This window comes from Grampus griseus (assembly GCF_964374135.1).
Source record: "Grampus griseus genome assembly, chromosome: 7".
Classification (NCBI taxonomy): domain Eukaryota; kingdom Metazoa; phylum Chordata; class Mammalia; order Artiodactyla; family Delphinidae; genus Grampus; species Grampus griseus.
In genome coordinates, this window is record NC_139001.1 from 81090103 (window position 1) to 81107577 (window position 17475).

General features: G+C 33.6%; 1 protein-coding gene across 1 annotated transcript in view; it reads right to left on the reverse strand.

Annotated features, from left to right (window-relative positions):
• Window positions 1-1375: 1375 nt before the first annotated feature.
• The window catches only part of EPC2 (enhancer of polycomb homolog 2), a 107173-nt gene continuing 91073 nt past the window's right edge, over window positions 1376-17475 (reverse strand). The window contains exons 8-14 of the mRNA XM_082658952.1: window positions 17255-17344; window positions 15826-15971; window positions 15373-15716; window positions 6722-6858; window positions 5388-5547; window positions 4116-4449; window positions 1376-3117 (exon numbers count right to left, since the gene is read on the reverse strand). Coding sequence (XP_082515078.1) covers window positions 3045-3117; window positions 4116-4449; window positions 5388-5547; window positions 6722-6858; window positions 15373-15716; window positions 15826-15971; window positions 17255-17344 — 1284 coding nt within the window. The 3' untranslated portion in view covers window positions 1376-3044. The remainder of the gene's footprint in view (window positions 3118-4115; window positions 4450-5387; window positions 5548-6721; window positions 6859-15372; window positions 15717-15825; window positions 15972-17254; window positions 17345-17475) is intronic.

The following is a 17475-nucleotide window of genomic DNA, read 5'->3' on the forward strand; positions in this document are numbered from 1 at the left end:
ATGCTCCACGATGCCTGCTGTTATCATGCTGTGGTTAAAAGAAAAACAACTCTTGTGTTACAGAACATAATAATCAGAATTACTTGAGATACCCTTAACCTTTTGAAATGTAATAGTTTGTCAAGTTAGTGAAGGGACAACAAAACCTTTCAGTCGAAGGTGTACATACAGGTCAATAAAATTTGTTTGAAATACAGCATTTTATAGTCAAATACAGCAGTACACACTATGGAGCAATTTCTGAAATGTTACTACTTCTTACTACTCTCCCCCTGCCTCCCCAAAAAACAACCCTGGCAATAAACAACAAACAAAAAACCCCCACTAGGCACAGTTGCAAGTACCCTATTCAACATTTTTTTAGAAGACAGAATGTGTGTGTGTACTGTATATATTATTTATTTATTTATTTTCTGTATATATTTTTTAAATGTGTCCTCCAGATATTTTAATTCTTCCCTTGGTCTTCTGCAAAAGGAAGATATGTAACACATCTTCAAATATACTTAGAGCTTTATCTTAATATTAATCATAATGATGATCTTGAATTACCAGGAGAAAAAAAGGGTACTCTCTTTAGAAAGGCAGAAAAATACAATTTGTAACTATTTTTACCTATACTCAATTACAAGATATCCCAGCACATGAAAGTTACCCCTTTGTTTAAAACAAACAAACCACCCCATCAAAAAACACACTCCAAGGACCCTAGAAGCTTATTGAACTACAAGTACCAATATTAGTTTCATCAGAAAAACCAAGAAATGGTGGTGTTGTCCAGTGGAGGACCTGTGCAAAAATAAACTCTTCAATTTAATAATGTAAAAACAAATATGTCACTAAAGTTCTTGAAAAGCACTGGAAAAATGTGTGTGCAAGTAACTGAAATCTGTGAAACAGTTACAATCACCAAGATATGGAAGGCTTAATTTTTCTATTTTACTTAAAAAACAAAAACAAAAAAACAAACTGGTGATCAGTTTCTGATAAATTCTGGATTTGCCACATCTCCAGAAACTGTACAAATACAGTTCTTTGTTTTACTTATATTACTTATAACATGTGTATCACAAGGCAAATTTTCTTCATGCTTTACTTCAGTAAAATGGAAATAAAAACCTTTCTCCGAAATCGGCACTAAAGTTGTTTTGAGTTCTTAATAGCAAGGAGATACATCCAACTAAAAGCAGAATGAACACAGTCATACTACACATCAAATCAAAATTATTTTCTTTATATCATCAGCAATGAGTAACTCCAGAGGTAGTATGGAAGAAACGAGCATGGATCCTATCAGGTCACAACCAATGAAGAAATTAAATTTATTTTTTCCTATGGTTTTGACCATAAATTGCTTTACATATTCAGGACCTGAATAAAAACCACTCTCAGCAGAAACCCTGGTCCATTAAATCAACTGACATATCAATTTACAACTTTCAGGACTGCAGATATAAAAAATGTAAAGTATAAAATTATGAAGTTTGAAATGGTTTTAATCATATTCATTAAAAATATTTACATTTCCCAGTACTTACTTGACAAAACCCCTTGCAATATAATTCTACTCTAAACTTTTATTTATAAAATGAGGCTCATTTATGAGATTTCAATGAATGTTATACTGCAAATTACTTACATTCTGTAAAATATTTTAAGAACTTTTCATATCAAAGGTAGTTTATATTGGATTATCTGAAACCCAATAGTGCCCACAGATGAGCTTCTTATAATTCTTTTCATTAATGCTTGGAAAGCACTGTGAAAATGAAAAGTGCTGTTAAGTGCTATCATCTCCCTTAAATTTTAACTTACACTGTGTGCACATTGTGAAATAAACACATATGCAGCATGTCCATGTTTTGATATGTATTTTTATTTCCCTGCAGTTTTCACTTATCAAGAACAAGTAACAGGGAAAGTTGTCTGAACTAGTGCATAAACAAACATTCTGAAACACCACTACACGTATCTAATATACAAGAACCGTATAAAAAAAGTCACTAAAACACTACACTGTGAAGGTGTCCAACGCTTACAGTCAGACGTTTTCCAACCCGTTACTTGCCTTGTAGCCACAGGAAACCTCTCCAAAACTGAAAAGACAAAATCTTGCCACGACCCCCCCCTCCCAGCACCCGGGATGGCTCGATATCTAGACCTCCAATGGTTACTGCAATCACACAATGCAGTACATACCTGGCAAAATATCCTTTATGTGGTGTGGTACAGGTAAAGCCAGTTAAAATATGCAGTCTTCAGATAAAATGTAATCCTTGAAAAATGTTCATACCTGCACAGTTTAAATGTGCTAGATGCATAATTTTTCCTAGTCCTTTTTTCTGTGTAATCATTTTTTATAAACTGGTATTATAAATAGAAATATACATTCAAAATATATGGAAAAGTGAGTTACTACATTAAATTTGCATGTATCGATCCATCCCTTTCCCCTGCACAGTAATAGAAAATACTATTTTGCCTTGAACTTCATATTTGACAGTGAAATGCCACTAAAGTATTTACCAAAAAGTCCATCTAGTCAAATTGTGAAACAAAATGAACCAAGTGAAAACTTTACAGTTCCTTTAGAAAAAAATTACAAGAATTTCATTTCCTAGCTATGAATCTTTAACTTTTTAGACACAAAGTTGGATTTATTTTTACAAGATACAAAATGTAAACATGGCAAAATAAATAGTTAAAACAAGTGATGCAGGATCCCATTTCATGCTCATGATCCCATTAAAGAATTATTTTTTAAAATCCATTCAGTTGCAAATTCAAGTGCAAAAGCATGATGATGAATATCTACTATTCAAGTAACAGAAATAATATTGATGATACAAATAAACTATATTACAAGGTAGTGATTTTCCCAATTTTACAAAATATACATCATATATCGATTTAACATCCGATATACTCTAGTCCATTTAGGTCCATTGTTACGCTCTGTGATCCACAGAGTGTCGCCTTTTGCATTCAGCTGGAATATGAATGACTGCACACCATCAGCACAGGTCAAAGCCACATGTTTTAGGTTATGTCACTTCCATAGCTACTGTTGTCTCTGCTATTCCATTTAAACCCAATCTTTCTGGTTCATGGTTCTCTCTATAATAAGGCAAAGAGTAAAATAAACATTAATACTCTCTAGAATATGATGTGTATCACTTAGTATTTATAGATACATTTTTATGTAATTACAACAAAACACATACTGCAGAAGAACATCTCCCATTTTTATAATTTCTATACAGGAATGAGGAAAAGTTTTCTTCAGCTAAAAAATCCTAGTAATTCCTAAGAACTTGATTATAACTATTTACTTAGGAAAGACAGTAATTTAACACAATATTTCAGTAGAAGCCAATGATAAATTACTTATGAAATATATAACATATGACAATCCAAGTGTTTTTACAATAGATGGAGCATATGATGCTCAAAAAGAATAATCATTTGGAGCACAATATTATTTAAATTATTTTCTACTATAGTTTAATTTTACAGGGTTAAGGTCATGTAGTTATTAATCCATACAAATCAATTTTTTTTATTATCACGCATTAGTGTCACAGAAAGAAAAAATCTGAAATACATTATCATGGATTTAGTTAATTTCAGAATATGCTCAATTTTAAAATATACATAGAATAATTTACTTTCCCTTTGTGTATAATACTGAAGAAAATACAAATTTTGATTTGAAAACTAAAGCTCTGGAAGCTAATAACAACTCTAGCCTTCCGGACTGTCTACACTACAAAGAAGTAATAGAAGAATAAATTAAGCTTCTAAAACAGACTGATGTATTTTTTCAGTTTGATGGTTCCCAAGTTGATGTGGGGTTTTTTTCCTTTTTTTTTTTTACAGTTCTGATTGGCATTTAAACATCCTACCAGTGACCTCAAACAAATGATCTAAGTCACAGAGCTTTAGACTAAGCAGATATTTAGTATCTGTTGAAAAGCAAGTCAATCAATTGACAAGACATCTATTGCTTGAGCAGTTAAAAAAAAAAAAAAAGTATCTTTCCTCCCACAGGATAGCAGAAAGGGACAGAATGATACTTGAAACACACACAGACACACACACACACACACACACACCTTGCTATGCTGCTGATGGCACTGCTAGGAGTAACCTTTGGCACTCTGTCCATACTGGCAGCAACTGTGGCAAGTTTTAAGGCTGTTGGCGATGGTGCTGAAGTCCGTGTATTGATATGCACATTGACTGGAGAAACAACACTGACGTTATTGAGGTGCACTGCATTTGTCAGGCAGGAATTGTTCATGGGAAGTGTTTGAGGACTGCTTGTGCACAATGCTGGGATTAAGTGGTTTGTAGTGGTGTGGCCAACTGTCCTTACAAGTTGTACAGCTGAAATCCCTGGGCTGGATGATAAAGCCATGTTGGTGGAGTATAATGTTTTAGAGGTTCCTGAAGGAGAAGGAAAAAAAAAATCGTTCTATTCAAGTCATGAGACATTAAACTTTTTAAAAAATTAGGAGCTTAAAAATAAAAAGAAATGCAAACATTTGTAATCTAGTTAAATACCAAATTAACCTTCCACATAACGGCCTCTCCAAAGAGACCTTCTGATTGGTAACATATTCACCTGTTTCAACCCCGAAGACACCCTCTTTCTACTAGCCTACACAAAAGGGTTTGCAAAGTATTGTCCTGCCTCCATATTTGGAAACTGTATAATAGGACAGAGAGGTCCTCTCTGGAGATTGAGGGCAGGTGCAGATGAAGGTTGGACTTCCATTAGAATTTACACATGCAAGAACATCAGTAAGGAAGGGCAATCACAATCATGGGTATATGTAAAAGCAAGAGGAAAACCCTAGGGTCTGAGCAGTAGTCGAGGGTTGATAGGAACAGCAAATCTTTGAGGACTCTGTAGTAAGCAGCAGAAATACGTTCACAGCAATACTGTATTTCATGAGGAGGAGTCAGAGAAAGCAGGCCTGTGAGTATGTAAGACTGGGAAGGTAAACCCAATTTCCAATTTACTGATAAATTGTATTTCACCTTTTTATAAATGTACAAATGATTCAACGATGATGGTTAGCAATTAGCTCGATGTGTTGCCTAAGATGTGAGGCAACTGACAGTATGTGGATAAAACGAGGCAGGGTGAAGTGTTACATAGGTAGGAATCCAGTGGGTGTGGGAGGAAACAGGGAGCAGGCTCTATGTGAATTCTAGAAAACATCCAGCTATTCCACCATACATATCCATAGATATTATGAAGAGTCCAGATTGATTTCCTGTACGATGTTTTCCCTTGGATTTGAAAACCAAAAACCATACCTCGAATCACTGAGTTGCAACTTTGAGCTAGTAAGTATCACATGAAACAACAGGCTTACCTGAAGGCTGGACTACACCGTTTATGTTGTTGTGGCCAGTGTTCTGTTCCTTGGTTACCTCACTGCGACTTGGAACAGGTGCACTGACCACCGCAGATGCAGCAAAATGGGCGCTGGCTGAGTCAAGTGTTTTAGACATACAGTCAGAGGTGCTTGAGCCCTATAAAATAAACAAAATTAAACTCTCAGCTTTTTAGACATGAGTTCATGAACATGTTAAGAAATGAGCAAACTCAAGAGGCTGCTGCCTTTTTCATCTTGAACAGTTACAGGTGTTTAGGTTAAGAGATCTAGGACTCGATAGGCTATTTTCATCATATGAAACAGGAAAGCGACTAAAAACTGGGAAGCAATTATTTATGAGAAAGAGCTAGGGTAGTAAACAACCCAAACCTTTAATGCCCTATTCATCTTGCCAATAAGTGTTAATGAATGCCTTTAAAAATACTTGACAGTCTACATACTATGGGCAAAATGAAATAACAGAGATGACTAACAGTCATTTTTGTCCCAATGTAAAACTGTGTCTTAGCCTAATGTTTCAGTAGGTTGGACATACCTGAGATTCAGAAAAGGAAAACAAAGGCAAAGTTAATGGTCATATTCCTTTTGATTCTGTATTAAACTGCTTAGCTGTTACTAACAGCTTTTTAGTGGCTTAAACAACGTGAGTTTATTCTCATACAGTTCTGGAGGCCAGAAGTCCAAAATCAGTCTTACAGGCTCTTATCAAGGTGTTGGCAGGGCTTTTTTTCTTCTGGCAATACAGTTTTATAAGGTATTTTTACTCTTATCCCAACTGTCAATCATTTAATGGTGCCTAGGAAAACCTCACCTAGTGGCAATTTTTTTTTCTTCAGGGAAATGTGATTCAAATAGGCAAAGGGCTATGTTGTCTGGATTTATGGCACAAGTCGAGACAATTACCTCTCAGCTCATGGGGCATGTTCACATGGCACTTAAATGCACAGGTTAGGAAGGAGTTAGGATAGTCATATCCTTGACAAAAATATTTCTGGGGGAGTAGGGGTGGGCGATGATGGTTCTAAGAGAATATAATTACTTCTATGAATTCTTAATAACCCTTCCAAAAATATGTACTTATTTCTTTCCTAAATTAAAAATACTATATTTGGCTCTAGTGCTCCTCTCATAAAATATAAACTAGTCACTTAAAATTATGTAAATGAACTGAAAAGACACTTAGGTTTGATCTCCAGAATCAAGAGTGGTAATGACAAGGTTATCTTCTGTGACCTGACTAAAATTTTCAGAAAAAGATATAATTATGAAAGAAAGGAATAGACATAACCATGATTAAAAGACAGGTTTACCTGTGCTTTTGGATGTGTCTGTTGAGAGGAATGCTGAGATTGCTGTTTCTGCTGAAGCTGAGCAAGTTGCTGCCTTTGCATTTGAACTAACTGCTGTTGATGAGTCTGAAATTGCTCTTCTGTGATACCCCCTGTCACTGGAAAAGGACATTAATTTTAGAAATACATATGTTTTAAAGTACCTTTAACAACACAAGTAGAATACAATATGAAGTTATTCCACGATTAAGATGAAAAGCAATTTCAAATCACAATATACATCAGCAGCAAAGAACTGAATAAAAACGACAGATCTTTCAGCCAAAGTGGCTTATGCTAATATCTATGACCTTCTAATATCACATGCTAAAAAAGTTCCTATATGTAGATTTTACTGTATAACGTAGTTCAAATATAAGGATTCTCCCTTTTATTCAGACTTAAACCATAGTTTAAGCCAATAGATTTGATGTCTAAAATAAGTCCTATCTATAAAAACATGGGCTGGAAATCAGAGAAGTGTTCAGCATCCTCGGATGTAATCAACTATGCTGTAACCAACTGTTAACAGTTACCAAATGTCAAATAAAAAGAAGACATTTAAAACTTTTATTTAAAAAATTACTTAAGAAAAGTTACAATAAGAAACACTTTTTTCAAAGAAATGTAAACAAACTTTCATTCACCACTGATATTTAAGGAGATCACTGATAAACCGATTTAGAGGACACAAAGCTATCTCCACAGAAGTCAGTATGTTACTAGAGTCACAAAACATTAAATCACATCAGAATATATGTACTACTAGAGTAATTTTACTCTATTTTTCTTTATTGCTTTCTTTCCTCTCTCCCAACTATTTCACTTAATCAACAAGTATTTACTATGTATGACGAAAAGTGCTGCATTAAGAGTTAAGAATGAATACAGGGAAAAAATAAATTAAAAAGAGGGTCCCTGCTATAAACTCCTACAGTGTAGTTGGGAAGAAAAGATACATATAAAGAAACACCAACTAATATGAGCCAACCTTTAAATGTAATCTAGCTATCTAATCTATATGACCTGAAGGAGTTTAGATAGGAGACTATACCTTCAACCTATGTTACTTAACTAGCCCCCGTCCCCAAGTTCTCCATTTAGTAGGATCATAAATGAGAAATTAAAAAAAAAAATTTGATGGTAAATTAGACATATAACAAGTTATGTAAAGTACAGCTTATTTTCTATGAAAAAGGAATTAGGCCCCAGAGATGGACAAAGCTTTATATATACCTTCATTTCTGTTCTACAATGTTATCATTAAAATTAGTACTGGACTATCAGGAAAAAACAGTTCTGAGATAGCAATTTTATTTTTAGAAGATTAAAAAAACTGGGCCTATGATAGTGCTCACTCTAAAATTTTACTATTACCTGTATTTTTGAAGTACACATTAGTTATCTTACTGAATTACCAACAAAATCAAATGTCTTTCTTTGCACATGTTAAGTTCACTGCAAGTATTCTATTTTTAGATGAAAAAAAATTTAATTCTAAATTTAATATCTTCAAAATGAAATGAAAATGTGAAGTATTCATGAATTTCCAGCTGTTTGAAAACCTTGGGAGAGATGAAAAATAGTTTATTAGATACAAAGCCAGGAAGGAAAATCTTAAGTTAAACCCAAATAAATCTGTTTAAGTCCTATGTGTATAAACAGCGTACCAATTCAAAAGAAATGGACTTGGAATCTGATGTATGGTCTGCTCACTCAAATTCAGCGTTATGTTTGTCCAGAGCTAAGATTTATGTTGTGATGAAAAGGTGAGAAGTCACAGTGGTTAATTTTAAGTGAGGAATAAACCAAATAAAGAGAATACACTTTTAGTAGCTATTTAAAAATTGAGAGAGAAATGAGAATCTTTTCTTTTTCCAAAAGCTTTTAAGTCAATTATAAAATCTTACTAATCAGAATAAAGTATACATATAAATTACTAGAAAGAACAAATTGTATTCTTTTAATAAAAAAATTACTTTTGGTTAGTAGTCATTAGCTAACAAAGTGTTGCCAACTAGAGTATTCTACTTGCTTTTATAAAAAGATGATCACTTTATGTAGCTATTAAAAAGGGATGCTAATAAAATTTCCTGTTTTCTGGGGGGATATGTCTACTTACTGCCCTGACTTGTTGAAACCATTAATTTGCTCAGGAACCCCATCCTTTTCCCCATAGAAAACTCATAAAATCCCAACCAAGACGCAACTGAAATTACTCAAATAAATGTTCAAGTGTTGCCTAACTTTTTAAAACTCAGGCTGACTTTGATACCAGAATTCTCATCCCTGATTCTGTTATTAGTTGAAAACCACTGATATAAAACTTAATTCCAAAATATGGATATGCTTAAAATATTACATTCATTTTTTTTCCTCTTCCCCCTCACCGCAAGCTCAGCATGTTGGATTCATTCTTGACATCTAGTTCTTTTTTTACTAAAAGGTGTTTTGTGCTTGAAAAATGCTTATGTTCCCCATTCAGAATTTTCTAGCGCATTAAACACTTTTAGACAAAAATAGCAATTAGTAATCATGACACAGAATTAGAACACATACAAAACATCCTCCCTAAATGACCTCTTTCATTTTGTTAGGGTGAGTGGAAAGTGGTAAGAAATGTATGGTTTTAATGACACAGACACAGTATTGAATTATCATCTTCAGGGTTGACTTACTAGTAGGTGGAGGATGGTAATGTGATTGAAAGCACCTTCTCCACTAATTATTTTTCCTTTCATAAATTACTGAAATACTTCCATAAGAAATTTATTTCTTACATTGGCTTTGAGTTATCAAGAGGCAAGCATTAAAATAACACCAGGAAAAGGTCATACTTAACAGTGTGAAGAAATCTCTTTAGGAATGAGATACAGAATAGGGGTCCAACTATGGATGGGTGGTAGTGGCATAAAGGGGAAGTGGGAATGTATGAAAAGAGAAACGATATCTGCTTCTCTTGCTTAGGGCCAAGCCAAGTTCTTTCTACTAGTTGCTCTCATGAGTTGCTAGCTTAAAAGTAAAATCCATGCTGGTCATCCATCTCCCCTACCCCACACCTCCAAGTCCTGTCAGTTTAAAAGTAACCACACTCTGATTGTTTTGTGAAGGCAATATTTCACTATTCCAGACAGACAGGAAGTGTTCCTTTCCCTAAGTAAGGAGTTTTGCAAATCTCCCTGGGTAACACATTCTAATAGGTCACATATTACAGAATTTCCCCTTTTACGTATGCAAATATGTCATTCTGTACATTAATAACACACTTGCATTTCTAAATATTTTGTGTATATAACTGACAGTCTGTTTTTCACTAAGCCTCTAACCTTTCTGGCTTTCTTTGTACCTGGCTCTTTACCTATCTTGGGTTTATCGGTCTGATTTACTCCTCAGATGAATCCATGTACTTTTTCTTAGAACACTTGGCACCATCCTTAGAATGTTGATTCTGTTTTCAAAGATCCTAGGCATCCCTCATTTCTTTCTTCACCTTTCAGGCATGTGGTTCCTATAAGGTGGTTCTGCTAGGTTGGTCCCTCATCACCTTTCCCTCTCATAATCTGACAGTGATCCATCAAAAACATACTCTAGGCGTCTCCACTAGATTTTACACTGCTGTATTGATTCTAAAGCCCTAGATCACTGTTCCTTAAACTTGGGCCCATGGAGAATATATTCTTGAGTACGTGTGAAATCTTTACAAGTATTTGTCAACTCTGTACTGATGTTTCATTGATAAACTAATAAAAAGAAAAATCTAATCAAAACACCTTCTGTATTTTCTGGATGACCGCCCCACAACAGAATATAAACATATGATTTTTGGGCTTGTACCTGCTGCCTTTTTAAAATAGTCTTTTAACTTTTAATGCAGTGTTTCTCAAAGTGGGCTAAGATGATGAATTCTTGGGAAGCCATGAATTTTTAAAGACACTAGCTGAGACCAAGTTTTTGTAGCTTAATGAAGAACATCTAATGTGGTAGGAAAGATTATCTAAAAGTCGAAATGAATATATTATTCAGCACTTCTTCACCTACCAGGCAGGTCTTTGTTATAAAAGTTTTAATACATGCTTTGTTGAAGCAATGCTGACTATACGCAATTTTTGTTTGTTTTAAAAGCTAGATCTGGGGCTATATGGAGGGGGAGAGAGATCCTATTTTAAACCTTCTAGGTCATAGCAAGGAATCAGGTAAAAGTTCACATAAAAACACTGGAGCTACTCTGAGGACAAATCTTCCAATCCATGAAAGACGACATTACCTGTCCAGGACTACACATCCTATAATGTAACTAATGAATAAACTGAAAAACTGTGGGGATAATAATGAGGGTGAAGATGGGAGGTGAGACGGTGAAGGGGGTGGGGAATGAGGAACAAATGAGATGTGAAGATAAAGAAAACAGACTAAAGATCCATTTAAACTTCCGACATCCAAGCTAAATAGTTATAACTGAAATTTCAATATTATTTCCTTTAGCAGTCAAACTAAAATCTTTTAAACTCCTGAAGTCTGAATCCATTTCCTACCCTTAGAAGTGACCCTAACTAAAAAAATAAATCCTTGTGAGTACCTTAGCTAGTTGTTAAAAACATAGTTTTACCTTTCTTAAAACTTTTATGCTTGCAAACATTTTATGGCAATTTTAAAAAGAATGGGAAAAGACACTGGAAAAATTAAAAACCAGGAATTTCTCTTGGAAAACTGCCCAAAATGTTGCTGATTTTACAAACTGGTAATATTAAGATATTTGAATCTGGTCAAAAGCTTCAAGAAGAGTTGCTAGTATCTATCTATTCAGTATACAATACAAATGAGAAAAGAAAAAACATGTTAACTTGCAACGATACTTTAGTCTAAACCAAGATTAAAAGTAAATTAATCCTTAAAGATGCTAAAAAAAAAAAAAGCAAATTAATCCAGCCCTTCAAGTCTGAACAAGCAATGCTACTTTTAGATGTGAAATATATTTGCTTAAGGTTAGGATTTAAGAATAGTGTCTCAAAAGAATAGTTAAATACTGCAGTTTCAAATGACTGAAAACTTTACCACCTATTTATATAAAGAATATAATATCTGTCATGTATAATCCATGTATAAGCTCCTTGAAGGTAAGGATTATTGTCTTCTAAAACTCTGCAACTTTTAAACACTTAACATAGTGCTTTGCATATATTAGATCCTAAATAATTATGTATAAACTTAATTTTCCTTGGTTATCCACTTGCTATGTTCAGCACATCTGTCTTTCCTTTCTGTCCTGCTTCTATTCTTTGAGAAGAGATTTTCAATTAAGAAAACATACTTTTATTTAACAGTTAACTAAATGAAGTCTTTAGTTCTTACTAATAACTATGACACACAGTTCTATTTGTTTCCCTTTAAGTCCATTCAGTACCGTATTGAAAATAATAATTAGAATACGTTCAGGACACAGAGATTATGACTTGAAAAACATTAACTGGGTTAAGAACAACATAAAAGTAAGAAAATACTTTGCCATTGGCCCTCAAGTTCAAGGTTTTTTTTTTTTTTTAAAGAACTAAGGAACTTGTGATACAAATAAATATTATTGTCAAGTATATCAGGTTTCTATTTATTTTTTCCTCCATTATTTATTTATTTTTAAAATTTTTATTGGAGTACAGTTGCTTTACAATGTTGTGTTAGTTTCTACTGTACAGCAAAGAGAATCAGCTATACGTATACGTATATACATATACGTATACATATATACATATACATATATACATATATGTATATACATACACATATACGTATATACATATATGTATATACATACACATATACGTATATACATATACATATCCCCTCTTTTTTGGATTTCCTTCCCATTTAGGTCACCACAGAGCACTGAGTAGAGTTCCCTGTGCTATACAGTAGGTTCTTATTAGTTATCTATTTTATACATAGTATCAATAGTGTATATATGTATATATGTCAGGTTTCTATTTCTGATTAAATCCTTTATTTGCCGGGATTTCCCAGCTGTGAAACAGAAAATTCAGTACTTGACTCTCTGCCAGGTAACTGACGAATATCAGTCCTGTTACTCTTAAAGACATGCATGCTCTCCTGATCAAGTCCACGAAGAGTAAGCAGAAGGCAAAAGTGTTAGACACACAGATTAAAAGAAACCAAATATATGAAGATTCAATTCTTTTGTGCATGTCCATCAAATATAAAAATATAACTTAAAAAAATTCCTATAACCTTCTCTTTAGGTAGAAAAGGAATTTCTATCAATATTTACTGAATTATAACTGAATCCACTTAAAATGATCTATCCAGAACTGAGAAACTATGTAATGAATATAACTGGTACAGGTGGGTACTTAACACTGCCACAGGCGAACTCCCTGGCAATCCAGTGGTTAGGACCCCGCACTTTCACTGCCGTGGGACCAGGTTTGATCCCTGGTAGGGGAACTGAAGTCCCACATGCGGCATGGCGTGCCCCATACAAACAAAAATACTGCCATAGCTTTTCAGCTGTTTACAAAACTGCTGTTAAAGAGACTTGTTTCATTATGAATTTATACACCGTGCCTAATATTTTGAAACAAAAGAAATTTGTTAAAAACAAAACACCTTGTGGCCTCAATGACTAGAGGGTCATAGTTAGCAGAGAAAAAAACTTGAACAAAATCCTTTACTCTAGTAATTAAAAAAATTAAAAAAATTAAATACATATTTGAAAGACCTGATTCTAAAACATTGATTCTAATGTAGCTTAGCTGTTGCTTAAACCTTGAACTTTTTTAAGGGAAGAAAGAAATGGTACTAAGTTGAGACATAGTACCATTACATAACATACATAAACATAAGGCAGGAAAAATTACACAGACCAAAACTACTATTTTTTTTCTGATGGTAGGGGAAAGGCAAAAATAAAAAAAGGCTTATTATCTACGATGTTAGCATTGCATATTTGTGATTTAAGTTCCCTGAGAAGTGCATGCATGCCTAAAATAATACTTTAAATGCTTATTTTATGCTGATATATGGTAGTGTCATAAAATTCTAGAACTGACTGTATGGAATTATTTACGTTACATTCTGAATCCATACATACAGAGTACTGATGATATAATAACATGCGCAACAAACATTTTCTGGAAAACAGTCGAGTCACATAGATCTGGAGTGTATCAGGAATGTACAGTAGAAAGCTGCAAATATTTGGCCATATTCAACTTAAGAAGGAACATATTAAAATCACTTTTTTCTTATGGTATTCATTGGTAGAGAAAAACTTCAATCTATGGTCAAATCTAATTATAAATGCCTATATATGATGTTTTTAAACTCACTTTTTGGCAAAAACTATTGTGAGTAATTTTTGGTACAGGAATTCCAGTTAAGTTAAATAATTTGAACAATGTCTTAGAGTTGGCTCAAAAAAAGATTTGACCTAATATTCGTCAACTTCCTACTATTTTTAGATTTCTAAGAATCCTGCAACCTGAAGTCATAATAGGTATTTATCCATCTGAGCTTCAAAAGGTCATTAAACTTCACAGACTCATGAACTTTATATAACGGGATGCCATTTTCCTTACCTAAATTCGTTTGGGAGAAAATTAACCAACTAATTTGGAGAAATGATATGCCACCTTCCAATCATTCAAATAAATCCAATTTTCCATAACAACCTTTAAATAGATAAATGTCTAAGTCAAGTTTGAAAATAAACAGTTCAGTAATTAAGAAAGACGGAACACTACTGAGACCAAATGTCAACCTAAAATGATTTAAAATCACTTTGAAGAAGTTTAACAACAATTTTGCATACTAAAATGCACCATCTAGGAAATAATTTAGAAATATATACATTTTAGAGAAAGAAAGAATATCAATAGTATAAGTCAAGCCACATCTAGCTTTGCCTCTGGATACCACGCATTTTTTTGCAATGTATACATTACAAAGACATTTATAAATTATACATACTTGTATACATGTGATAAAGAGAAGACTATCCACAGAAGAAAACAAATCAAGATTACATTTTAGATCCTCTAGATGTTATATTATTTTATAATGCCTATGTATATTAATTTGAATACAATGTCTCTTAAGAGGAAAAACCTTTCCAATCTCAATTAGAGAGGTAAGTTATCAGACCAAAATTACAACTATTCATAGGGAACCTCTTTAAAAACCATTTTTCAGAAAGAAAACTTTTAATGGTACTCCTGAGAAGCAATGCTTACATTTAAGCAAAGTTAATATAATAAAATGAAAATTTTCTTTAACAAAAGCAGACAGTATTGTGCTATGATGATCTGACAGCAGCTTATAACCACTTTGCCCACAGGGAATTCCCTATGCATTGTGCCTACACGTTCACCATACCAGGCACACACATTCAAAATACAAGCCAGTGGTTTTATAGGTATCAGTTAGGACATTTTGGTTAAAATGTGAACCACAATAATAGAGTTTACTTTCTTAGGTTGGAAAAAAAATGTAATAGGTTAAGATAAAGTTCCTTTCCTCAGTAGGATCATGAAAATAAACCTTCAAAATTCACCCTGAGAGTCTATTTAGTGGATAATGAAAAATTAAGGAGAAGAGGATATACTTTTAACAAAGTGACAACTTACCTGATATGCCATTCTTGCTGGTGTTCAATAAAGCTACAGATGCTGCAGAAACTCTTTTATTGTTCACAGTCTGCCCTGGTTTTCTTGAGGTACATTCTTCACTATCACTGTCCTGTAAATTTAGTAGCCTTGGCTGGAAACACTGTAGTCGACATGATCTGATATTGCTTAATATTTCAGAAAGGGACAGTCTATTTTCACAATGTTTACTGGAAGCATTGGTCCGAGAGAAATTAGAAGAAAAGTCTATAGTTTGGGAAGCGCTTGAAAAACCATTCAGCATTTCAGGGTCTATCTGTTTCAGGACTGGGTCATGTTCTGTGGATATCCGGTCCATTATGACCCTGAAAAGCAATATAAAGCCAAATATTACCTAGAAGAACTTAACAACATTTTCTTTATACCCTCCCTTCCAGCTTGTAAACAAAAACCAGGTCAAAACAAATAGTTTACCTTCCACCTCTGCCAATTCGCCTCCTTGCAAATCCTATACATCTTCTCGGGACTGTGAGCATTGTAAGGCAATGCCTGTATCTCAACTTATCCAAATCTACCAATTCTGAATTTTCAAACGAATGGTTAGTTTGGTCCAAACGAGGCTGCAAAAAAATAAATAAATAAATAAAAATAAAATAAAATAAAAACTCATGGAATGATTCTGAAATGAAGGAAAGTTAAATCATGATAAAAATAAGGTAACTACAGCATTAGCAGAGAAATTAAAATTTAGATATAAAACTTTAAAATTAGGGTTTAAATATTAACCAGGTAAAATTCTACAAAACTGACTTAAAAGTTCACTCACCAAAATAACTCAAACTAAATTTAGTTTGTGACTACAAATACATTTAAGATAATATTATATTTTAAAAGAAATATATCTTTAAAGAATAATGTGGCTTTTAACATTTATGTAGAAAAGTAGAGATAATGAAGTTAGTAATTTATAGACTTCCTACAGAGATAAACTAGAAGGAAATTTTTTGGAGTAAAAATTGCACTTCAAGAAGGTATGCATGTGTCAAATTCATACTTCCTCTTTACTTGTAAGAACATACAGTCCATTTCTTTGCCTTCCTATTTCTTCTAGCATTCTATTTTTCTATGTTACCACTTTCTGTCTCCTTTTTCTCAAACACATAACTTATAAACAATTCTCTACACCTCTCCTACATTAAATACATACACACACACACACACACACACACACACACACCTGAAAAAGCTGTAAGTGTATATGTTTACCATAATGCAACAAGAAAAAAGGTCTCCAAAAGCCATATATGAGAGCCATCCTCACTACTCCATCATTACACCTTACTTGAAACCTTAGCATCTGAAAGTGAGGGTCATTCCTTGATATAATATGCACCAAAACTTGACTTAACAGCACAAAGCATTTTCTAAGTGGGACAAAAAGTTATGAATATAATTATTTGACAATATATTGCCATGGGGGAGGTTTAAAAATGATTCCTTTATGTTTGATACTTACTGGGTTTGTATGGAAAAGATGGGCTTGCCCAAAAGTAAATTTCAATAAACATTCATCAGCCATCTAGGGTTCCATTAGAGATTCTGGGCTCACCTAACTCCAGCAATGACATAGTGAGTAGCTGTCGTAACTGCTGAAGTAATAGTTAAAGCCCAAAGTGAGCTAGATTTCTAAAATATGAGCAGTTATCAATTTCCAAATAAAGGGTTCTGATCTCCTTTGAAAGGACTCAGTACCTTCGAGCATCTTTTATTGGTATCTGCATAGGGGATATTAAATAAAAAATGCTGATTGACTTCCCATTTTTAGATCAAGACTAAGTCACCCTGACATGAGTTACCTGTTAATTCCAGTTCACAAAAACACCACAAAAAATAAAGTTCTTACAGCATAATACTGGCATCCTGCCCGCCTCCTGAAAGCACAGGGACCATCAGGATCATTTTCTTCTTCAGGTTCTGATATTGGGGACGGTACCTAGAAAAAGAGGCATGAAGCATTCCATTTAGGAGTTATCAAAAGTCAACAATCTTTGTAATGGTCTAAAATTAGAATCTGATCACAAACAGTGAATCACTCCTATATTACATACAGTAGGCAGTGAATTC